The sequence below is a fragment of the Mauremys reevesii genome, linkage group 2 (assembly GCF_016161935.1).
Source record: "Mauremys reevesii isolate NIE-2019 linkage group 2, ASM1616193v1, whole genome shotgun sequence".
Lineage (NCBI taxonomy): Eukaryota > Metazoa > Chordata > Testudines > Geoemydidae > Mauremys > Mauremys reevesii.
The window spans coordinates 33,859,911-33,885,374 of record NC_052624.1 but is presented as its reverse complement, the minus strand read 5'-3'; the positions used below and the strand labels follow the sequence as shown (position 1 = coordinate 33,885,374).

The 25,464-nt window shown below is 41.3% G+C and overlaps 1 protein-coding gene across 8 annotated transcripts in view; it reads left to right on the top strand.

Moving 5' to 3' along the window:
- Positions 1-25,464, top strand: part of MYO3A (myosin IIIA) — a 188,271-nt gene extending 162,807 nt beyond the window's left edge. For all 8 annotated transcript variants that reach the window (XM_039523756.1, XM_039523755.1, XM_039523753.1 and 5 more), the window contains 4 exons: positions 13,410-13,519; positions 18,324-18,364; positions 22,241-22,384; positions 24,020-25,464. In XM_039523756.1, the coding sequence (XP_039379690.1) occupies positions 13,410-13,519; positions 18,324-18,364; positions 22,241-22,384; positions 24,020-24,134 (410 nt within the window). In that variant the 3' untranslated portion in view covers positions 24,135-25,464. The remainder of the gene's footprint in view (positions 1-13,409; positions 13,520-18,323; positions 18,365-22,240; positions 22,385-24,019) is intronic.

Here is a 25,464-nt window from a genome sequence, read left to right as displayed (position 1 = left end):
TCCTTTACAAGAGTCACAGCTTTCCAGGAGACAGTCCCCCATTCTGTAAGTATGACCTCCCTTCCTTGTTCCTAGATGTACGACCTTACATTTGATTATGTAACATATATTGGTGGAATGAGCTCAGCTATGAGGTGATCTAGCTCACTCAGCATGAATTCCCTGGCCTCATCATTATGTACCACTCCACCGTCTTTGTTTCAGCTGTAGATTTTATCAGCAGTTAGTTTATATTTACTTCCAGAATCATTGATAAAAATGTTGAATATCATCAGGCCTAGAATCGATCCCTGTGGACTCTCCCATTCAATGATGATTCTTCATTGAGATTTGTGAGCAGTCAGCTAGCCAGTTCCTAATCCATTGATCAGGTGCTCTGTTGAGATTGTATAGTACTAATTTGTAATCATAATGTCACGTGGTACTAAGTCAAAAGCCTCAGCAAAGTCTATTACATCTACAAAGTTACCTCTACCAAACTTGTTGCCTCATCAAAGAATAAAATCAGATTTGTTTGACAAGCCCTATTTTCCATAAAACCATGTGGACTGGCATTAATTATATTCCTCCCCTTTAATTATTTATTAATTGAATCCTGTATCAGTTACAGTTGCATGATAACTAGTGCAGTTCTGCTGTGCAACAGGAGGCAGCCTTTGGGGGAGGCACAGTGGTCACATACCCTCAGCACACCATGAATCTCTGGTCCTCAGAGGGCTCCCTGAATACTAGCCCATGTGGGACAGATGGGGGTAGATAATGGAAGGGCCAGGGTGAAGGTCAAGGGTGTGATTGTTATGCAGATCTCCAAGACCTGCCCAACATGGAGAGGTGCCTATGAAGCTGTAGAGACTACTCTTGTCTTTTGGGTTAGGGTTGGCTTTGCTCAGTAGTTCCCCAGCCTGGTGGGAAGGTTTCCTCTAACCCGGGTGTATCAAGTGGCCAGACCATAGCCCAGGCTTAGAATTTGCCCTTCGGTGGTCAAAACATACTACATTATTGTCACTATAATATTGTGAAGGTGAGTCTCATGTACACCTAGGCCCCTTTACATACCTCTGGCAATGTGAATAGGGCCTTAAAGGACATGTGCATGTACTTTACCCCCGTTTTAAGGGCCTTTCACACTGCCAGAGTGCAATAAAGGGACCTCAGTGTGTATTAGAGTCGGGCCTTGTAAGTGTAAAGTGTAAAGGCTACTCCTTGTTAAATCCCCAGTTCTTCATGGCAGCATGCTTCTGCAGCTGACTTCTGCAAGAGAGAGAAAACATCAGATGGAAAACTCCATTCCAGGATTTTGGCAGGACTTTCATTTTAGACATGTTAATCATTAGCAGGTTTATGCAGAATTCTTTATTACATTTTACTGATTTTTTGACAGTATGAGGCTAATTCCTTAGATAATATAGTATTAAAGGCTCATTCTTTGGAAACTAGCAAATGCTTCTTAAACATTTCCCTACCGAACATAGATAAGAGAGACAGGGATAGGGAAATACAAGACCTGTTTTGCCAATTAGAAAAAGATCTTCTTATTTAAAAGTGATAAAAACTCAAGTGAACCCAGGTGGAAATATATGCCAGTCTCTTTCTGCTAATTACAAAATGGGCCAAATTCTATCCAATTACACTGGTGTAAATCTGGAGTAGCTCCGCTGAAGCCAATAAAATTACAATACTTAACACCTGATACAGGTCCAGAAGGAGACTTTCAAGGGGGAGTTAGGCACCCAATTCCCATTGAAAGTCAATAGGAGTTTGGCACTTAACTCCCCTGTGTTCCTTTGAAAAACTTCCTGTGCCCGGCCTGTGTTTCTGTCCATACAACCTCATAATGCAGCCCTTATCTGTGCCTCTACTTTCCCTTTAAATGCCATGTTTTTTCTATGGCATAATGGGTGAAAAGTATTACATCACCTCCTTCTGAACATGGAGCAAAGAATGTCACACATTTTTTTGAGTCAGATCCTGGTGCTATTGAAGTCAAAGGCAAAAGTCCCATTTAATTTTATCAGGACCACGATTTTGCCCTTTACCAAATAAAATTAAATCTGTTTCTCACAAAAAAAAGTACCATGGTTTTTAACAAAACGAGGATTTATTTCCTCTATCTACTTTCCAGACAAATGTGGGCACCTCTAACATGCCAGCATTTGATGCTTTTTTGCACTAAATGTGGTAGTTTGAGGAATAATACATCTGAGAGCTCTGATCCCTAAACAAAACATAATTTTATTTTATTTTTACTTAAAGTATAAAAGCTTTTTTTGTTTATTTGCTTGTGTGTTTGACTAAGGCACAATTAACTGCCTTTGGAAAGGTGCCAGACATACCTTTCAAACATCCAAGACACAGCAAAAATGGTATAAACGCCCTGTAAGTTCATGGTCATAAACATACAGAAGCTCATACTTTATAGTCAAGCTGTGCCCTTTCCAAGAGGGCTCATGCAAATTCTCCAGAAGAACGGTCAGATTCTAAAAGAAGTTTGATTTCCAGTGCTTGGATTTTGATTAAATTGCTAAGGTCAGCAAATAGGCAAGGTGAGTGCAGCGTGTGGAGAGGAGTTACTATTTAAAGTGGATGCAGTTCAAGGGCAAAATTGGGAAAATGGGCACAAGCTTACTAAGAACAGAACAAGAATGTGTATAAGCGTATTAACCTGTAAAGCAAAGGGCAGCCACAGTTGCTCTCCTGACAGCCCCTTAAGCCTAATCAAACATGAAACCGTATTTTCTACCATGTCAGACCAAACGATCATTCTAGCCTATAAACTCCTAGTCAGCTGACTAACATGTCAGTTAATGTTCTACTCCTTTAAAGAGAAACCCCAGGAAACCAATCTCCTGCCACTTTCTCCTAGAGGTTTTCTAAACAAACTATACCCCCCGCCCCTTTCCCCAATCTCCCAGTCAACAGGATTGGAAGACAGTGACTACTTCCCAGTAAAAGAAGTTTGAAAATTGCTTTACAAGTTACCCACCTATAAGTGCTAACCACCCACAACCACACAACACTTTGATCAAAGCTATGAATTTAGGGCTCAGTTCTCTACGCCATTAAGGTAGCTTTGTTATGGGTCACAAAACTGTCTTAAAGCTGGTGACTCCAGCCAGTGTAGGATTCTCCCTACCTATGAGAATCCTGGTATGATATAGAGCTGCTCAGCTGCTGCTACTCAACCCTCTCCCATTGCTGGTGCATTACTGGTCCATTTCACACCAGGTCCCGCCCATCATTATGAACTTGTAGCCATGGGTGGCAGCTGAAACCCTCCTTCAGGGAGCCTAGCCCACCGACCTTGCTACTTCTCCCCGCCATGGCCAGAGGAGCCCCAAGGCTCCCACACACACTACCAGAGGAGCCCCAGCCCGGCCGGCCCGAGCACCAGGCCACCAGTCAGCCCCAGACACTAGCCCAACCCCTGGGCCGAGCCACTGGTAGGCCTGAGTTCCAAGCCACCGGCTGGAACTGTGGCCCTGCCGGCTTCAGGGAAGAGGGGGAGGAAAGCGAGGCCTCAGGTGGAACCTGGGCAGGCCCTGGCCTGGGTTAGGGAGGCTTAGCCTGCCCTGGCCTTTGATACCCGCCACCCATGCTTGTAGCCTTGGAATCCTTGCCACTTGGGTGTGGGGTTTTTTAACAAAAATTATTTTTTTAAATTTATTTTACAAAAGATTAACCTAATATGGTGTGGAGATCACTGAGTGGAGAGAGCAAACTCCTGGGAACTAAAAAGTATATCTGCGGATTGTAAAACAAGTACCTCCTTTGATTGAGGACAGTAATGCAGCATATTGGGAAGTGTTTCTCTGAGAGGAGGCTCTTTGTCTCAGAGATGCCATAAACACGTTGTGATGCATGTCAGCTGACTCCCCAGGATTTTATTGATTACCAGAACAATATATTGCACAAAACATGTTTTGCATTGTAGGTACCTATGTTACTGCTTTCCCTAATGCTACAGTAATTGAAATTACCTTTATGTGCAATTTTGTTTATTTTATATAATGTCACTAAGCACACATCCTGGGTGAAATTAATACCTGGAGCAAGAGGGTAACTTGACTGGCATTGCAACCACTTGCACTAAGTCCGAGTTTGGCAGTATTTGTTTGTACTATACAACCTCAGATTTACAAACACCTTAGGAATGGAGAAAAAGCAACAAGGAGTCCTTGTGGCACCTTAGAGACTAACAAATTTATTTGGGCATAAGCTTTTGTGGGCTAAAACCCACTTCATCAGATGTATGGAGTGAAAAATACAGTGAGCAGTATAAGTATTACAGCACATGAAACGATGGGAGTTGCCTTACCAAGTGGGGGGTCAGTGCTAATAAGGCCAATTCAGTTAAGGTGGAAGTGGCCTATTCTCAACAGTTGACAAGAAGGGGTGAATACCAAAGGAGGAAAAGTACTTTTGTAGTCATAACTCTGAAATGTTCATAACTCTGAACAAAACGCTATGATCATTCTTTCAAAAGTTTACAACTAAAGATTGACTTAATACAGCTTTGAAATTTTACTATGCAGAAGAAAAATGCTGCTTTTAACCATCTCAATTTAAATGAAACAAGCACTGAAACAGTTTCCTTACCTTGTCAAATCTTTTTTTTAAACTTTCCCTTTATTTTTAGTAGTTTGCATTTAACACAGTACTGCATTTGCTTTTTCTTTCTTTCTGCTGCTGTCTGACTGCATATTTCTGGTTTGAAATGCGGTGTGTGGTTGACTGGTCAGTTCGTAACTGTGGTGTTCGTAACTCAGAGGTTCAATTGTATATGCTAAACTTGCATGTTCTGTGTAGTTGACACTAGCAGTTTCTACTAACTGGCAGTTCCTACTTAAGCGATGCTACTTACCACAATAAAGCTAACAAAGATCGCTTCTGCCAGACAATGAACTGTCAAAGGGTGGGTTTATAAGCGTAAAGGAAGCTTGACTTGGCTAAAGCTGGGACCAGGGAGTCAGGAGTTCTATTCACCCATTATGTATGAAATTCTATTAATTCTCTTGACCCTGATGTGGTTTTGGTGTGAAGCCCATCTGGGCTCCACCCCGTGCAATACTGCTCCAATCATGAAGGAGAATTAACCCTCATCAGTTCTTAGAACGTTTGTTAAAGGATGATTAATGCTACATTTGAATAGTGATGAAGAGAAGAGCAGTGAGGGGGAGGAGGAGGGGGTTCAGATTTGCTTGGGGAATGTTTTTATGCAGACTGGGAATCCTGTCCTGTACACCAAGCAAAGCTCCTGTATCAGATGGGCATAAACAGGAGCATGCAATATATTAAAATAAGAGAAAATACTGGAGTAATTACAAAACTTGAAAGTCAAATAGTTTGAATCTAGGCATAGCAGAACTAGCTTCAGTAAGATATGTATCTTAACAATAGCCCTGTACATCCCAATAAGTGTTCATTTTACTATAGCTGCATATTATCTGAAATGGGCATGCAGAATACATATGGGAAATATGGGCTTCCATTTAATACTTACTGTATACAAAACATTACCAATTGGTTTGCATTTTTTCTTTCTGAATGTACTGTATGTAAAAATGCACTGTAGATTAGTAAGAAATGTACTCCTATTTCACCTGCTGCTTTTGTTGAATTATTGTGTACCATTCTGGTGTGTTGTGACCTTCATGTCCACAGAACAAAGATACTGCACACAAGCATCAGTTATCTAGAAACAATCCCTAAAACTGAATTCAGAATTTTTCTTCATAAAAATCACGGGCAGCTCTAGAAAAAAAAAATCTGAGCCAATAAACTAAGCTATCCATAGTATGGCTAACTAGGCCAGACTTATATGGTCTATCACTAAGTGATATATTGTTTATAATACGGAAAGAAGCCTTGCCATCTTCTTTCCTACTCATTTTGAAGCAATGATTTTATTTAGTGCAGTTTTCACACTGAGTGGCTCCCTTGCTGTTCTGTCCCCAATAGAGGCATTAATCAGTGAATGGCAATGATTGCCAACCCTTTGCTTGTCTTTAAATCGGATGACATTTAGATTTATATAATTACTATGATGATTTAAATGATAATTGTACACATTTTCTTCAACATCACTTGTTTAATGTGTCATTTTACAGCTGTACACATGAATCTAGAATTGCATTTTGTATGCCAAACAGGAACGCGTCTGCCTTTATCTACAAATAGACTGGCATTGTTCATTTTGACAGCTTAGCAGCTCCAAAGATAACATTTTTATACTTTGCAGAAAATTATTTCTACTAATCACAGAAGGTAAGGGGCTGCAGGAGAACTGGCTGATGTGGTTGTGCCAATGTAAAAGGTTTTAAAATATGTCCAATTTAATTTTTAAAATGCAAAATATGCAGTTTTTTTAAAAATACATCTGTGTCGAGAAGGCCAAAGTAATCTTATTTCAGCAGGTTTTTTAAATAGGCTGTAAAAGAACCTTGGTCCAGTTTTACAAAAAGGCATGAGGCAATCCGTGCAAAGTTCCTGGAATGAACCAGTCTCCATAGGCTGTTCACTAGCAGGATTTACAGAATATACCTCTTTCCAGGAAAATGATGATGCCCATCACTACAAGTACTAAAGCTCCACTAAAGAATTTTCTACTTTTAGGGTGAAATTCAAATGGGTGCAAAAGATCCACTCCAGATTACCCCCTCTTGGTCCTGGCAAAGCATGAGGAGCTCTGATACATCTGAGGACCTAGCCCAGTATGCAAGGGAGTGGAGATGCAGGTGTTTTGGCCCTGATTTGGGCTTATGTTCCTTCTGCTTTAAGCTGTCAGAATGCAGGTATAACTAGCTTCTCGGGAGTGACCCAGATGTAGGGGGAATCTCTAGATGGCATAGGGCCAGCAGAACAGCCCTGCTTGGTCCCCTTCCAAACAACCTCCCAGCAGAGGGGCATGGCTAGGGAAAGTGACGCAACCAACTCCTTTTGCTGTCCAGTCATTTTTTGGCTGCTGTAATGGTCCTGTGATGGGTTGTGCCTGGCCTCTGCGGCTCCCTACCGGGGCCTGCAGTCCTACTACCCCGGACCCCAGAAAACAGCAAGGTGGGAGGAAAAGAGCAATAAAGGTGGATCCTCCAACCTTGCCTAGAGAGGCTTCTCTGAAGCAGCCATCTTGGAAGCTAGAGAGACCTGATCCTCCAAGGGTCAGAAGGGCTAGTGGCAGCCAATCAGAGCCCAGCAGGCCCAGATAAAAGAAGTTGAGTGGCCTAGAAGGTCAGTTCCTAGTTGGGACTAGAGGTGTGAGGAAGCATCCTCTGCTCTGGCCAGAAGCTCAAGGGACAGCCAGAGTTTGTATCTGGCTGTATTTTGCAAAGCTGGGTTTGCAGAAAGAGGACCCAAGACCCTTAACCCTGAGATAAGGGTAAAGCCAAAAGGGGCAAGGTGGGAAGAGGCCCAGGGAAGAAGCAGCAACTAATTGAATCGAGCCATTCAGCCATTGAATCGGCTGCTGTTTAGAGGGTCCATGGGGTGGAACCTGGAGTTGGGTGAGCCTGAATTCCTCTACCAGCTGCAGGTAAATTGGCAGAAACCCTAAGATGGGATAGGACTTATTTGGGAGCCGGAAGAAAGGGCAGAATTCAGTGGGCCCAGAGCCAGGGCTGAAGACTGTAGTGAGGGCAAAATAGACTATTCATTGGACTCCTTACCACCCCAGAAGGACTTTGTGATTCAGCCAGAGGGCCAACCAACTGAAGACCCAACCAAAACCTAGTAAGTAAAAGTTCTCTGGTAGTATTGACAACTAATGAAAAGCAGATTTCATTACTCTATGCATAATGAGTTGTCCCATATTACAGATACCAACTACAGTATTTGTATTTCATAAAAAAAGAACACACAAAACTAAGAGCAGAAAGAAATGTATTAACCATTAGTTGACTCTCTGGGTAAGTGAACTAAATTCTGGGTAGGGCTAAATTCACCTCTGGTGTAACTCCATGTGAATAGTGGAGTTACATGTTGGATAATTCAAAAAATAAATCCAGATACATCTGTGGCCTTCTTTGGAACTTCACAAAGAAGAGAAATTCAGAGTTTTAGGGTTTATAATCTTAAAGGGCCTGCTGTTCTCCAGAATAATAATTCAGTCCCCCTAACTTCTTTTTCATAGTTTCTGGTCTCAGTACTGCAGCATGTAAAGCCCCTGAAACCAACTTCATCATTGCTATGGCCCCTAATCTCAATTACTACTACTCAAGTTTTCCTCTCAGTTACACTGGTGTTCCTCAAATCTGGAGTTACTCCATTGACTTGAGATTTACACCAATGTAACTGAAAGTAGAATTTGGCCTATCAGTTTGTATCACCAAGGTATTGTAGTAATTTCACAGTTAGCCTCTGTGGTATGTAACAGGAAGTGATGTATTGAAAGAGAAAATGTCTATAGCAGCTGGTAGTGGAGCTAGTAGAGGTTGCTTGGAACTTGCAAGAATTGATCTTAATCCCATTGGGGCTGAACATATAGAAGGAGAGCTCCATTTGATGAAAAGGAGGGAAATAAAGTTTTCCAGACACAGGAGATTTATAGGAGTTGGAAAAAATGGAGGAAGGCAGAAGTAACCCGAACCAACTGAACCCTCATCTCATCCATGAAGCAGGGGCATGCAAGTCAAATTTAGATATGTATATGGAAAGTGTAATATAGACACTTATGTTGGCAGATTTTTCCAAATGATTTAGGTCTAGGTAAAAAGATGCTCTTGTCAGCAATATAATTTTCAATAATCAAAGCAAGTTGTCTTACTGAGACCTTATGATCGTTAAAATATTTTTCTGAGTGTAGGAAGAGTAATTTTCAGAGCAGCTATGCAGAGGAGTGACTCTCTCAGGTAATTTCAACTGGAATCGTTTTCATCTGAAAGAAAAGTGTACTTTAGGTCTTTGACAGTGATGATGTGTCAGATAAGATAGTGAATAATGTGATAACGTATAGGGTAATGATCTCTTGTGTGACTATAAAAACTACAGATCTACTTTCTTGGGATTTTCCTAGTGCTCCACATTTTTCTTCATTTTTTCCAGATTTTCATGTGATCATAGCAATCACTCAGATACAATTTTTGCAAACGTATAACAGAGTTTTTATTATAGTTAATTAAACTACTTTTATCATTTTAGGTTATCATTTCTGATTTAGACTCTTGATGTGTTTGCAAATAAAATACAATGGGCTTGACTCTACTTATCTTCAGTGTAAGTCAACCATTGAATTAAAGCCAAGTGAATTGCCCCAGTGTAAAACCAGCATCATAACGAGGGTAGAATCAGTAGAGTAGAATGTATCTGTGTTAGGCCCAGTATATCTGTTTAATTGAAACTATGATTCATATTTAATCTCAATTTAGTAAAATGAATTAGTTGTATGTAAATTTCATTGTCTAAAGTGAATTATCTATACCCCGATTTTGAAAAATACCATTGTGCTCTTAAAGGTAAAATGTTGAGATTATAGTCCATTCATTACATTAGGAGCAGTTTGCATTTCAGATAAGAAGCTGAAACAATAAATGGAATCATTACCCTATTACAGTTTAAATTAACATTATTCCTTCTGGCTCCTCAATATACCAGTGACCTTTACAAGCCTTATTTATCACACATAACAAAAAACGTATACAGCTAATTTTCCAGGCGCCAACACTGATGATCATTTCTCATTATAACTACTTGTGCCACATTCTTAATTAAAAAGGTGTTATGATGTAGGTAGAATAGATTTTACTTCCCCAGAGTAAAATAAACAAAAGTTTCTGGGAGCTATTAGGATATATCTACACTGCAATTAGACACCCATACCTGGTCCATGCCAGCTGACTCGGGCTTTTGGGAGTCAGACTAAAGGGCTGTTTAATTACGGTGTAGACATTTGAGCTTCGGCCGGAGCGCAGGCTCTAGGACCCTGCAAGGAGGGTCCCAGAGTTAGGGCTGCAGCCCGAGAGCGGATGTCCCCGCAGCCCGAGCCCTGTGAGTCCAAGTCAGCTGGCATGAGCCATCCCCAGGTTTTTAATTTCAGTGCAGACATTCCCTTAGAGAACAAAATGTATTCTTTCCTTCCTTACCCACTTGAGTGTTGTTAGCACTCTGGTTCATGGGCACAACTCGCTTCAGGTAGAACAGCAGTACTTTAATGCGTTACCACTGCAGTGGAATATACTTTCAGTAGTTAGCAATGTGAATAAGCCATTGTGGGGCAGATTCTGTCCCCAAGTACAATATCCATGTATGGGCCAGGAAACTCAGAGGTTTCCCTCATGGAGTTTCCTCTGAATTATTGTGTTGTGGGGCAGGGAAGACCAGGGGCCCAGCCTAAAACCCAGCCAGTCTTGAAGAGGTACTGGGACACAATGCTATCAGTGCAGAGATACTGTGCTCTCACGTTATCCCTTGGCTTTGCCCAGCTCCCTGTGAACAGGGCACCAACACAGCTTCACTGCTACAGGCTCCTCAGTGGTGCCTACCCTGGGGCCAGTGTGAAGGAAGCTCCACAGCTGTCACTGTCTTTATTAACTTTCCTCTACGATGCCCATCTCCTGCCTCAGCCACTCCCTGTATACTCCTGGTTCCCCATAACCACAGAGTCCTCCATGGATTTAAAGGAAAGGGAACACTGATGTAGAGGTGCCTGGCTCTCCCTTTCCACGTGAAGAGACTATGATCCACAGAGGGTTCTTCTTGGCACAGAACCAAGGAAAAGATCTGGCCTTGACATAGCTTTTGGACTAATCTTCCAGTGATGCACATTGTGCATGTGACTGTTTAGCTTGGGTGTGCAGGACCTCGACGGGTATTAATACTTACTACCTTCAGTGCAGAAGAGTCAATATAAAAGCTGTGTGCTTTTCATGAAGCAATTTCAGGATGTCCAGAGAGCTTTTATTTTCTATTTTGTTTCATATTTACCAACCAGTGTAGCTCAGATGCCAATATCTAACTCTGAAATCAGAGCGGGCCGGGGGGATGACAATTCTGTTTTATGACAACTTTCAATGTTTACAAATTTGGTTTCATTCTGCATCAGAATGAAAACAAAATCTTTTGAATGTTTTTGTGAAAAATGTCCATTTTTGGAACAAAAAGGGCCAGTTTTTTATTTTAGGGGTCTCTCCCATGCCCTGGAACTCAGAAATCTTCCCATCAAAATCTTTGTCAAAACCGATCCCTCTCGGCAAAGTTTTGGTTTTGACAAATCAGCATCTTTTGACAAAAATACATTTTGTTAAAAAATATTCTGACCAGCTCTGTCTGTAATATTTTCCATTAAATATGGTGCATGTTGCTCTGGTCATATTCACATTGGTGGAAAGACTGGAGAATGAGATAAGATAAATAAATGATATTTCTTATGCTTTTACAGTTCTGGATTTAACATTTTTTTCATGCAGGGTTGCTCACTACTTACATTTAAAATCATTAACAAGTATAAATTCTGCTCTTTTCTTGTCTCCAAGAATCAACCTTTTAATAGGTAAAAAATGGGACTTCTGGCATTAGCAATATCTCATTCAGTGGAGGACATGTTTATATGTTACTGTAGCATTCGTGAATAAGTCTTTAGAAGTGTTTGGTTTCATATAAAAGAGGAATGTGCATAACAAAAATAAAGACATCAGGCCTGATTCTCATTCTCATGATTTCTGCTTGCCAGCCAATGTTAAATTTCTTGCGAATGCCTGTAAGGTACAGGCTACAACTACAGGGAGCCGTGACTTTAGTATGTGATAAAGGAATGGAAAGCCATTGTTCAGTGAGGTGAAATAAACCAGATCCCTGTTAGCTATATTTTCAATTATACTAGATTAAGTGACAGATAATTAAGGAAGATGAGATTGCAGTTGAATCTACAGATAAATGCTCCCAACTAGGGCACTAAAAACTCTGAGCACTTAAACAGTGGCTACAAGTGACGCTATGTTTTAGTCATGTGTATTTTTGGTAAATGTCATGGACGGGTCATAGGCAGTAAACAAAAATTCACAGCCTGTAACCTGTCCGTGACTTGTACTATATCCCTGACTAAATCTGGGGGGGGGGAGGTGCTTGCGGGGAGATGGCCCGGGGGCTGTTGCTAGGAGGGTGGCAGCCTGGGCTGCAAGTGTGCTAGGGGGTGGCCCAGGGGATGCCGCAGGTGTGTGTGGCGGGATGCAGGTGCTTGGGGGAGATGGTCCCAGGGGCAGCTCCAGGCACCAGCACGCCAAGCGCGTGCTTGGGGTGGCAAGCCACTGGGGGCGCTCTGCCGGTCTCCAGAAGGGCGGCAGGCAGGTTGCCTTCGGTGGCATGCCTGTGGAGGGTCCGCTGGTCCCGCGGCTTCGGCGGACCTCCCGCAGGCGTGCCGCCGAATCTGCAGGACTGGGGACCTCCAGCAGGCAAGCTGCCGCAGGCAGCCTGCCTGCTGTGCTTGGGGCGGCAAAATACCTAGAGCCGCCCCTGGGTGGTCCAGGAGGGCACCAGTGCTCGGGCGGGGTGGTCCAGGGGGCACCGCGGGTGCTTGGCTGGGAGAAGCCCAGGGCCCCCCGCTGGTGCTGGGGGGTGGGAGTTGGTGGGATTGGCAGGCTCCCTACCCAGCTTCTTGGGAGCAGCGACATGTCCCTCCCTAAGCTCCTAGCTCCACGCACTGCCAGCTCCGCAGCTCCCATTGACCGGGAACCGTGGCCAATGGGAGCTGCGGGGATGGTGCCTGCGGGCAGAAGCAGCATGCGGAGCTAGGAGCTGAAAGGGAGGGACATGTTGCCGCTTCTGGGGAGTTCCCCCAAGATAAGCACCACCCAGAGCCCTCACCCCCTCCTACACCCCAACCCTCAACCCTGAGCTCCCCACCCAAACTCCTCCTGCTGCTGCTGGGGGGTGGGGGAGGCGGTGGACTGAGACTGCCCCAGCGGCAGCCAGTACATTTGGCCCAGGGGCTGCCTAAGCTGCTCAAGCAGCCCTGGAGCCAGCCACACCGGCCGCTGCAGAAGTCAGGGGGGTCATGGAAAGTCACGGAATCCATGACCTCAGTGACAAACTCAGCCTTAGCTGTAAGGAATTAAATGGACAAGTTTCCATACATGACAGGGAAAAGGACAGAGGGCGCAGAGAAATACCTCGTCATTGGCTCCTAGCGCCTTTCCTTGAAACATCCAGCATTAGCCTGTGTCAGAGAGAGCGTTCCACACTTGTTCCAACACGCTGATTTCTGTGTGATCTGTGTTCACGGGCATTGTTAAAGGTGGGTTTAACAGATCTACATTTCTTCCAAGCATGGTCCTGGAAATGTCCAAAACACTTACTTTTGTTTAAGTGTTCAAAGTAGCTGAAAGTGTTTTTTCATTGTCAGATAAATGTCTCTCTTGTTATGTTTTTATAACACACACTCATCCTGTGAACAAATGAACATGGGTGGCTCTTGCTCTTTTTTACAGTTGCCACCAAATCAGAGGACTTTCATCCCCTACAGCGACCCCCAAGGAGACAGCGGAAACCCAAAACTTTAAATAATCCTGAAGACTCCACATACTATACTCTAATACATGTAAGCTTGACTAACTTTTGTGGGCAAAACCTGCTAGACATATCTTGTCCAGCCAATCCTTTACAATGGGCAGAAGACACTCCCTTCCGGTAAAAACTGATGGGCCACAAAATTCAAATCCATAGCCAGATTTCAGACAACCCAAGATTCACACTTACTCTTTTTGTCTATTGTTGTATGCAGTGTTGTAGCCATGTTGGTCCCAGGATGTTAGAGAGACAGGGTGGGTGAGGTGATAAGATATTACCTAGACAGACAGACAGACAAGGTGGATGAAGTATTTATGTGACCTGTCTATCTAGGTATTTATAATGACCGCCATCTCTGTAATATATTTAGAGTCTGATCTTTCCTAGAGAGCAAGTATTAAAATATGCAGTGTTGGTATACAGCTCCCTTTACCAAATGTCAGATCACTGTTTTGAAAGAACTGGAGAAGACAAGCAGCTCAGTAAACTAATGGATTTAAATGTCTCCATGTAAAACCTTTGGTCCACATTCAGATATCTGTGTCTGCTTTCCACTCTTGATTGTAATGCCATTCAACACAGAAAAAGGCAAGCAGGTGAGCAGAAAGGGGGACATTTAAAAAGCAGTTCAGAAGGTTCCTATAAAGAGAGCAATGAAGTACATTTGCTAGCGGCACATGTATCTCACTGGCCTATTTTAACATCAGGTAAGAGTATAGTTGATTAAACGGGCTGTCACAATTGGCCTTCTCTCAGTGGAAATTATTACAAAGGAGCAGGATAAAAGAAGTTATCACTGAAACATTCATATTTTGAAATAGAGATGGGCATATGTTGAATAGGACCTGTTTCCTGGAAAACAAGTCTTGTGAGGTTTAGGACTTTTAAATGTAAAGCGTAACACAGAATTCTGTATTTGGAATTTTATGTGAAGAAATTAACATCTTAAAGTAAATGTGTTATTGGTGCAAAGTGTATCCACAAAGCAAAGATCAAACAGTTAGGTGAAGAATCTTGGTACCTTATGAAAACTCATTTGTTATTTGTCTGACTTGGTATCAGCAAAAACTGGGCATCTTTGAACCTAGTTTTCAGTAGTAGTTTTCAAAATATGAATTAACATTATTGTCAGTCAATTGTGTTTATTTTTCAAGAGTGAGTGAGCCTCTCTTGCCGACACAGGATACAGTGGCAAAGTTTAAGGCCCAGCAGTCTAGATCTTTGGGCCTGGAATGGAGCCCAGGCTCTAGGATCCTGCAAGGTGGGACGGTCCCAGAGCTCAGGCTGCAGTCTGAGCCCGAACAGCTACACCACAATTAAACAGCCCAAGTCAACTGGCATGGGCCAGCCACAGGTGTCTAACTGCAGTGTAGACCCACTCTAGGTGTCTCAAACTGGGCATCCAAAAATTAGAGCTGGTTGAAAAATTTCATCAAAAGAGGTTTATCAAGGAAAATGTCATTTTGATTAAACCAAATTTTTTCACATTATCATTTTGATGACATTTCATTTTAAATAATTGGGGGGGAAACATTTAGAAAATGCCCCATTTAGACATGTTTGGAATAAAAGTTTCAATTGTTTTGAAACAACTTTTCATTTCAAAATATACTTACTTGTTTTCTATATAAAATAAAAAGGATTGAAATCTAAATGAAACATTTTGAATATATGAGAATGAAATCTTTCAATGCAAGCAAACATTTTTTCTTCCATAATTTTGTTCTGCAAAAATTTTGAAATTTTGGCTTTTCCTCTCAACTTGGGACAAAAATAATTGAAATACTGAAAATGATTTCCAACCAGCTCTACCTACAATATTGGTGGATGTCCTTGAAAATTTTGCTCTGACTCACTCTACCTCACAGTCCCCATCTGTAAAAATGGGGACACCACCACGAACTGGTACATATCTCACCCAGTGTTCTCAATATTAATTAATTAACAAGCCACATTCTGCCTTCACTTATCTCCATGCAACCCCACTGAAGTGCAGGGTGTTGCACAGGTGTAAATGAGGGCAGAATATGGCCCATTGATTTTTACAATGCTAGTAAGGGGACAATAGCTATATTTCTTTATAGTCGCCCTATCACATTAAAAGGAAAGCTGTCTTTCTGCACTTGGTTATGAACTCAAGAATCTATGCCAGTGGTGGGCAACCTGAGGCATGTGGGCCACACACAGCCCGTCAAGGTAATCCGCTTCCCGCAGCTCCCATTGGCCAGGAACAGCAAACCGCAGCCACTAGGAGCTGCGGGCAGCCATGCCTGTGGACGGTCAATGTAAACAAACTGTCTCACGGTCTGCCAGCGGATTACCCTGATGGGCCGCAGGTTGCCAGCCACTGATCTGTGCTATATCAGTTGCAATACCCTAAATATGGTGGTTCTAGGAAAGGATCCTGATTTTCTTTTCACACAGGTTTTAAACCAGTGTAATTTGCTAGCTTTCATGGAATTACTATTGATTTATATCAGTATAAGAAAGATCAAAACTAGGTCCATTCTAAACTTTAAAATATATTACTTTTGAAGAGTCATGCTGTTCTAAATGCTGTGGCATAGCATTGCTTTCTCTGAAAAGAGAGAAATCTATTATAGATTAGAAATTATTCACATTCTCAAATAACTCTCACTCCTCTGCATCTTTGGAGGGTATGTATCCCAATGGTAACATATTTCAGCAGAGTATCCTGTTTATAATATATGGACCCAGTCCAGTTTTTTCTGTAAAGCCAGTGACAAAACTCCCATTGAATTTAAACTCGGACTTCAAGACCTGACGGGACAATTGTGATCACCTAGTCTGACCTCCTGCACATTGCAGGCCACAGAACCTCACCTACCCACTCCTTTAGTAGATCCATAACCTCTGTGAGTTACTGAAGTTCTCAAATCATGATTTAAAGACTTCAGGTTACAAAGAATCCACCATTTACTCTAGTTAAAACCTGGAAGTGACCCATCTCCAAGGTGCAGAGGAAGGCGAAAAAACCTGAGGGTCTCTGCCAATCTGAACTGGGGCAAAATTCCTTCCTGACCCCAAAAATGGTGGTCAGTTGGTCTCTGAGCATCTGGGCAAGACCCACCAGACACCTGGGAAAGAATTCTCTGTAGTAACTCAAAGCCCTCCCCATCTAGTGTCCCATCTCGGGCTGTTGGGGATATTTGCTAGTAGCAGTCACATGGGCCACATGCCATTATAGGCAGTTTCATCATACGATTCCCTCCATAAACTTATCAAGCTCTGTCTAGAAGTCATTTTGGACTTTTGTCCCCACTGCTTCCCTTGGAAAGCTGTTCCAGAACTTCACTCCTCAGATTGTTAGAAACCTTTATCTAATTTCAAACACAAACTTCTTGATGGCCAGTTTATATCCCTTTGTTCTTGTGTCCACTTCAGCGCTTAGGTTAAATAACACCTCTCCCTCCCTGGTATTTATCCCTCTGATGTATTTATAGAGAGCAATCATATCTCCCCTCAGCCTTCGTTTGGTTAGGCTAAACAAGCCAAACTCCTTGTGTCATAGGTCTCACCCCCACTTAGAGCTGTTGGGTTCCAAAATGGGGACCTGCATGGACTCCTCTAAACTAAAAATCCTAGTTTAGATCTGGTAAAAGCTGCCACCACCCAATAATGTACGTGTATTGGGACACAGTCCTTCCCCAAAATCCTTGGGGATCCCAAGAGCCCCAAATCCATGGAGTTCTTACACCTAGGAGAAGTAAACCATTCCCGCCTGCTTCCTCCCCCCTCCCTTTTCCTAGGAGAGATACCGGGATCCAACTATAGAGGGATGCCTTCCTCCTCCCCTTTCCCTGAGAATTCACCCAAGGAAAGATCAACCAAGTCCTTAACAGAAAAGATTTATTAAAGAATAAAAAAAAAAGTAAACTATCTCTGTAATACCAAGATGGAACAATACACAGGGTCTAAACTTAACAATCTCTGGAGAGAATTCCCCCTCCCTTCTTTCTCAATAAAAGCAATAACAGTGCAGAATTAAAGAAATTCTATAGCAAAACACAGAATTGCAAATACAGAAATAAAAGTATAAGAATACTAGTTCCTTGCTAATACTCACTAGCTTGAATAGAAGAATTTATTGCAGAAACCTGGGAAGACTTGATTAAGATGTCTGGACTCCCTTAACTCCCAAGAGAGACTCTCTCAAAACAAAAGAACACAGAAAAAAAAACTTCCCTCCACAGAGATTTGAAATTATCTTGTCCCTGATTGGTCCTCTGGTCAGATGGTCATCAGGTACTGCTTGTTAACCCAGTACAGGTAAAAGAGACCTTAACCCTTAACTAACTGTTGATGACACCTTGACATAGGTTTTCCTCCTAGTAGCCCTTCTCTGCATCTGTTCCACTTTAAATTCATGAGCTGCCTTTTGTAAAACCATTTGTTGAGAATGAGTTTGGGCCTCCTCACAGTGAATAGTTAATGTCCAAATAACTGGCATAGCATATATAAAAGTCTGCCTAAATTGGACAGTGTTTGTCACTTTTATTAAAGCAGATATAGGATTTGGAAGTTTGATATTCCCCTCCTTCTTTTGATTAGTTTCTTTTATTTGTGTACAGTATAGTTACCAGTACTAGCTGCGTTCTCTTATACAGATAAACAAGCACAAAGATTATTAAAAATTGCTACAGCACATACTTTTTTTTTTTTGCTCAACAAATTAGGTTCTACATATTTTTCTTAGTAAGAATTATAGGAAATTCTCATATTTAACATGCCTATGTATTGGACCTTTGCGTAAAAATGCTCCAGTGTTTAAAAAACTGACGCAATTTTTTAAAAATTGCTTGATGTTTTCTTAGAAATCAATCCAAGAAGAAAAACGGAAACCAAGAAAAAACAGGTAATTTTTTCTTCTCTATTTACTTATCCCACAGTAATTGTTATAATGCTCCAGAAACAGTGTTAAGCTGCACTGTCAACAAAGTAAAACCAAGAGTTAAGAAAAGGATATAGTTAATTGATGGTACACAGAGAGGTACCATTTTCAAGGTCAAATTATACCATTGTAAAGAACAAAATACATTATAGAATTTGGTCAAATGTTTTTCCTTGTACATGAGTCTTTTGCAATGACAATACAAGCATAATAATTAACCAAGACACAGTCCAGCACAAAGACCATTCTAAATCAAAGAAATAATTGAGGGCGCTTAAAATTCCAGTTCAAAACAGGTGAGCAACCAGTCACTTCATTAGCAAAAATCCAAGGAAGGATGGAGCTCCCCTTCTGAGAAACAACCACTTGGAAATATAAAAACCACAAACAGAAACAATTTATATATTCAGAAGAAGTAAGAAAACAAAAATGCCCACTGCCAATTCAATAGTAAAGCTTTTCTCACTGTGTAATTGAAATGTTTTGGTGGATATCCACGTGCATATATTTTCTTGGAGCTATATATATGCAGATCTCTCGATGGGTCTGGCAAATATTCAGCACATAGCTTCTGGCAAAGATTAAACCCACAGCTTTGCCCCACATATGGACCTGTACTTATGCTTTTTGTGCTGCTTCCCTGTGACCATCCACTCCTGAATATGCTTCTTAGGCTACATCTATACTAGGAGCACTTCACCAGTATCAGAATACTGGTAGACTATACTGGCAAAGGAGTCCTATGGTGGACACAGCTATACCAGCAAAGCTGTGCTTTGTACTGGTAGAGTAAAACCACTCACTGTAAGGCAAACATGCTATACCAGAAAATTAGAATAAGGTTTTCTGCTGGTCAGACTCAGGGATCATATCTTTTCTCACCCCAGACCGAAGTACCTATGTCAGCAGAAGTCTACAGTGCAGACCTGGCCTTAGCTGTTCCTTTATTTGATATATAGTAGCATGGTAGCAGTGGCCTATTCATAAGGCCCAGTCCTGTGTGATGCTGAATGCCCTCAGCTCTCATTGAAGGCAGTGGGAAATGGGGACACAACACCTTGCATGAGACACTCAATACCCCACATGATTGGAAACATCAATCTGAAGCTGCAGGATGCAAACTTCATATAGAATACATCTAAACCAGCAAATATATATTTGAGAGAATGTCTGGTAAAAAAGGGTACTCCCCTTTAAGAGTTGGGCTGGAGGCTACAGCTTGCAGCCTGGAGATAATCAAGGAGGCCCTGTCCCCCTGGGGGCTGACCCATAAACAGGAATAGGAAGTGGAGCAGGGGAGAGAGAGGGAATAGAAGCCAGACAGGCTACAATGGGGTGGTAGTTACTCTCTGAGGCACTATGAGACAAGCCTAAACTGGAGCACAGACTTGGGCATGGACTGTCGGCTTGGGAGCCTTGATCTACGGTCCTGATGAACTGTTTGTTACAATGGTTCCTGTCCTGAAGTCTGATTAAAAAGGGGACATGGTATTGTGTTAATATATGTTGGTTTCTTCTTGGCTGGGCAGTTAAAGTGAATCTATTGCTGCTCCACTTGGGGAAACTAAGGCACTGCACAGCTGCAGTGCCACACTGAGCCACAAGGTAGCTTGCAGGAACTGCATACACCTTTACAATCTATAAAATGCAACCACATGCTTAAGCTCAGTCTTGCATTCAGCCGTATTTCAGCCACTGGTTATGTTGCATATTGGATGAGCCATTTGGTGTAGCAGTAAGTTTAGTTTTTGTATTTTAAGGCTGAGCTCTTCACTCAATGACCCCATTATGCATTTCTGGCTTAATTTATGTCTGTGTCCCCACATGACACTGTCAACTCTAAATCACAGATCTGCTTGTGGTGCTAGTTGGATCTTGGGAAATTTCCAAATATAGGGTTTCTCCCAGTCAGCTCCTCTTCTGGTGAGTTATTTGACCAGTTCATGTCTGGACAAGAAATTCACTCATTGAACCTGAATTTCTTCTCACTTATACCAGTTTTATACCACTATTGCTACTGGATTCAAGGGACTTACTTCTGATTTATACTAGGTGTGAGAAGAATACTGCCCAGTGTCTTTCAAGTCACCCTCAGGGCTTTTTTTTCCTAGTCATTTTAAACATTGTGGTTTTCAAATAGTGTGTTTCCTTAGGCATCCTGAAGCAATGCGTGCGAAGAATGCTTGTGCTCTCTCTCATCTATACGATCTCCAACAATACAGTGATACACTGTCACGGAGTGTGAGGGAGTCAGGCCCTGCACCCCTCTTCCTGGGACTCACAGTGACTCTCAGCCAGCCAGTAAAACAGAAGGTTTATTGGACAACAGGAACACAGGATACAGGAGGGCTCGTGTTCAGCGCCAGGACCCCTCACTCTGTCCTTTCTGGGGGTTCAGGGTGTCTGGATTCCAGCATAGGTTCCCCTGAAATCCCACCACCCAGCTCCCAAACCGAAGACTGACCCAACCCTCTTCACTCAGCTCCTTTCCTTTGTCTAGCTTCCCGGGCAGAGGTGTCGACCTCCCCTCCCCCCCTGCCTAGCTCATGTTACAGGCTGACTACCTGTCTCTCACCTATCTCCGACAGCCCCTACTCCACCACATATACTATTTGTTATTATTATTTATATTACAGTAGTATCTGAAGCCCCTTTCAGTAACAGCATCCCATTCTGCTAGATGCTATAAGTTTCGGCCTGCTTCAAAATATTTTAGTCCCGCCTCGTATTCTCTACACGAAATTTCCATTTCTTAAATATTAACTTATTTAAAGAGAATCCTTGGGCTTGCTAGAGGATGGCCTGACAGCTCTAGACACTAAAGGCCTCTGTACACAGCATAGGAATAGCCTGGGAAGAAGCCGTGCATTTTTTCCATATCATCCCAATAACATGACACACTTTTGACCTGGAGAAATTACTGTCTAGGTCAATTCAATCCTTTGTCTACCTGCTGAGACTGGCAAGAAGAGTGCTGAATAATACCATCCTGGCCACTAGGATGTGTACTGAGGTTGGCAACTTGTTTCATATGCTGTATGTTACGAAACCTTTCCAGTGGGTAACAACTCTCAGATAAATAAACAGCTTGAGCAAGATATATAAATAGGTGACGTCGAAAGAAAGTCTCTGTGTCACTTTGCAAATTGCCTGAAAAATCCAATTCCCTAGCAGTTTTCTGCTTTCTCACCCATGATCTGAAAATGTTAAATACACAGATGATTATCTTCTTGTTACTTATGGATCAATGTAATCCATTCATTTATAAGCCCAAAGTACTCCAGAGAGTGTCACAAATCTACTGATATCCCTAAATTCTAGAGCTTGAATTTGAATCTCTTGAACTAGCTGAACACAGTTTATTAAATCGTGTCCTAGAGTACATTTTTGTGGTCAAAGAATAAATCCCTGAAAACAGGTGATTATAATGGAAGGACTAACAGAGTCTTAATTATATCATTAAGATTGGCATTGCTGAAAACTGTCCAGTAACATTAGATCTCTAAATCTCAGAACTGCCCTGAGATATGCGGGTGCACATTGCTACATCTTAACAAAATCAGCCACAACTCAAGCATGCACATATATAAAAGCTGATTCTACAAAGTATTTGGCATGTGATTATATATTTGCTGGTAGATTCAACCCTAAATTATTAGTTCAAAATTATAAACACCTGCATTTTCATTAGTTACATTTCCAGGACCAGATTTTCTACCACAGTCAACATATCAAAAGTCCTCAGATAAGGAAAATGAAGGTTGTGATTCATTACTTTATTTTCGCTGGGAAAATGTTGCAAAACAGAATTGGTGATTTAGAACCTTTATGTATTTACAGTCTGGGCAAAGTGCTGGATTTAGAAGATTTCTATTACCAAGAAATTTCATCAAGTGATTCCATCTCAAATGATAGTAATTCTAGCACAAGAGAAAAGAAGCCACCAGTGGAGCTCAGCGATTCATCTTTAACTATTACTGAAGGGTAAGTAATACCAATTAATAGTAGGGACAAAAGAAATGCTGTGTAACCTACTTTAAAAAGTTATGGATGCAAACTTATTTTTGTACATTTCATACTGAAGACAAAAGTACAGTATATGCATTCAAATTAGCTATTAATCAATTAACTATTTTTTACATAATCTTGTAAAATAATAATTCTAGGAATTAAAAAAATGTATCTATGCTTAGCTGAAAAATTCCTTTCTTCAAAATAAGGTCCAAAGACAGTACAAACAGCCTTCAGCTTGCTTGCAGAACTCTGGCGGGGCAATCTCAACCATACAGCCATTTTGCTGAAGAACCTGCCAGTTTTGTTCTGCCTCCACAGCTCCAGATAAGGTGGACAGACCTCCTTGCTGTACATCTTTGGATCTCAAACTTTTTGTCAAACTAAAGCAAAATCTAAAAGTTACATTTCTGTTTCAGTTAGGATTGTGTGGCTCTATGCCAGACTTTTAGCCTGATTTTGTCAGCTGAGACACCTGGTTCTTGGTGGCTTCTTTTTTTTCCCTATTGCACTGAACCACAACACATGCCCCTACAGCCTCTGCTTGATACCAGTATGACAGACAAGCAAGGGAAAATCCTGAAGGGAAAACCTGGTTCATCAGCCTTCTTCCTACATAGATTTTTCAGGTCATTAATTGCATGTGACCTTTTGCCTCTTCACTCAAAATGCTTTTGAGATATGCACCAGTAGGCTAGGGGCCTGATTGTGCTCTCACTTAAATCAATGAGATGTTTGCCACTGAATGCAAGGCATAAAAATGCATGCTTTATTATTATGCTCTGATCTGATGTTAATCTGCAGTAACTGGAGTAACTCCCGATCTACTGTGTGTAACTGAGAGCAGGATTTACCCCCTGTTCATGGTTTATTACTTAAGTATCAACTACAGTTCAACATTCAGTGGCCACTTCAGTTGGGCTTCTTGTGTGAGTAAGGCGAGTACGATTTAGTCCTAAAGAAAGTGAATGCTTATACTTGTTTGTTGCCATTTGGGACTCTACACTGCACCCCTAAGTGTAGCTCACCAGACATTTCAGTAGTTATTTCAAAATAATACATACTTTCCAAACAATGGTTTTATGTTTAATCATAGGAATGACCTCAGTTCAGTTAGCCAGGTCTGCTGTCTAAATGGAAGACCAGCTTTCAAAAATGCAATTTGCCACCTGAAAACCATGAGCGGGGTTCTATACTGTGACTTTTGCAGTGTCCAGTCTGAAACAGTGGGACAGACCCTCAGCAGGTATAAAACAGGAGTAGCTCCATTTATGTCAATGGAGCTACCTGATTTACACCGGCTGACAATCTGATCCAACGTCTAATAGGCAAGAATTACCCCCAAAGCCTGGCCTGTTATCTTGACATTTTTACTATGTCCTTAATAATTCCTCCCTTTTTTGAAAAAACATGTTTTCTTTGAGCATTCCTCTGTTCTGCAAAAATGTATTTGCTCTGGGATGCCGGCTCTATTCTGCAGAGTGGGGAGAGGCCTGGAAAAGGCAGCTGTTTTTGCTGAGGGTGAAGGTTAAGCAGTTGATTAGCAGTATTTGCTGAAGTAAATGTTTTGACTTTAATTTCTAAAGCGCTTCTGCATTTAATCCCTAGGTCAAGGGTTGCAGAGAGCCCCCTGGACGAGAGGAAAACTGAAGATAATCCCTATGACTACAGAAAACTGCTACGGAAAACCTCTCAGCGCCGGCGCCTTATCCAGCAGTTTTAGCTGCTGCTGCCATTTGGCTTTTATTAGCATAATCTTTTTTTATGATTTTGTACCATATGCTTTTTTTTGGTATTGTTATCTCTAATATTTCAGGTTTACAGTGAATATGAATTATTGTAGTTTACAGCCCAACACTGTTTTAAAGGGACACTGTCACGTTAAGAATTGTAAATTTAAAAAGAATCTTGCTGATGTTACTTATTAATATACTTTAGATTACTAAAATAGAAATCATTTTTAAAAACAAATGTACTTACTGTATATTGTTTTCCTTTTTACATTTCTCTCATTTTATACAAAATAGACTAGTCGGTTTCTCTTTTGTTTATAGTCATTTCCTAGTGAAGTGAGTTTTCAGGTTCCCATGCACTAGCACAATGCTAGCACACCAACACAAAATGATTTTTTTAAAATAAATTACTTCACTGGATTTTTTTAAGAATTCCAAAGAAGAATTTCTTTTGGTTTTAAATCTACAATGCCTAAATTTTGGGCCAAATCTGCATGTGATAAGTGTCCCTTTAATACAAACGAATATAAATTCTTGTTTGGTAGTATATTATATATCAATTTATTTTCTTATTGACTTTAACTACAGTAAAGCTACTGAGGGAAGGTGTTTAAAGGACAGTATAGGATGTATATTCTTTACCTTGGAAATGTTTATATACAGGGAAATAAATCTTGTTTGCTTTGTTCTCCTTTTTAAATTTGCATTGGATTTTTAGGACTCTTGATCTCAGAGAAACTGAGAAGTGGCTAGGAAAATGTGGATTGGTCTATTGCTGCCTAAAATGCAAAAACCATTCTTAATTCCACCAGAAGTGTATTGGGTACAAAGTAGCCACCACTTTATTCAAAATTTCACCCAAATTCCTATTTTTAAAGAAATTATTTTAGAGAAAGGATGTAGATAACTGGAACATTCACATTTGTGATTGACAGTGATTAACAGCTGCATGTTCCGAGCTGCCAGGCAAGAATGGCAGATTTTACCAGGCCAATACTCTGAGCAGTGTAAGAGATGAATCCTGCTCCCTTACTCAGGCCAGGTGTCCTATTGCAGTGATTACTGGTGGGAGTAAAACCAGTGGGGTAGAGCTCTGCACAAACTATCTTTAGACACTTCTGGCACTAATTTAGCTCTCTTTCCATAGACATGTAATTGGTGCTTCGTATTTTTACAGTAGTTAAAAGATTAAAAGCCATGTTTAAATTGCTGCAGTGTACAATGTGCTAGAAAACATCGGGTTTGATTTTTAAAGTCCTCTTAAAATTGCTCTCCCCATTATTACAATGGCAAAATAAATAAACAACAATACAAAAGTCA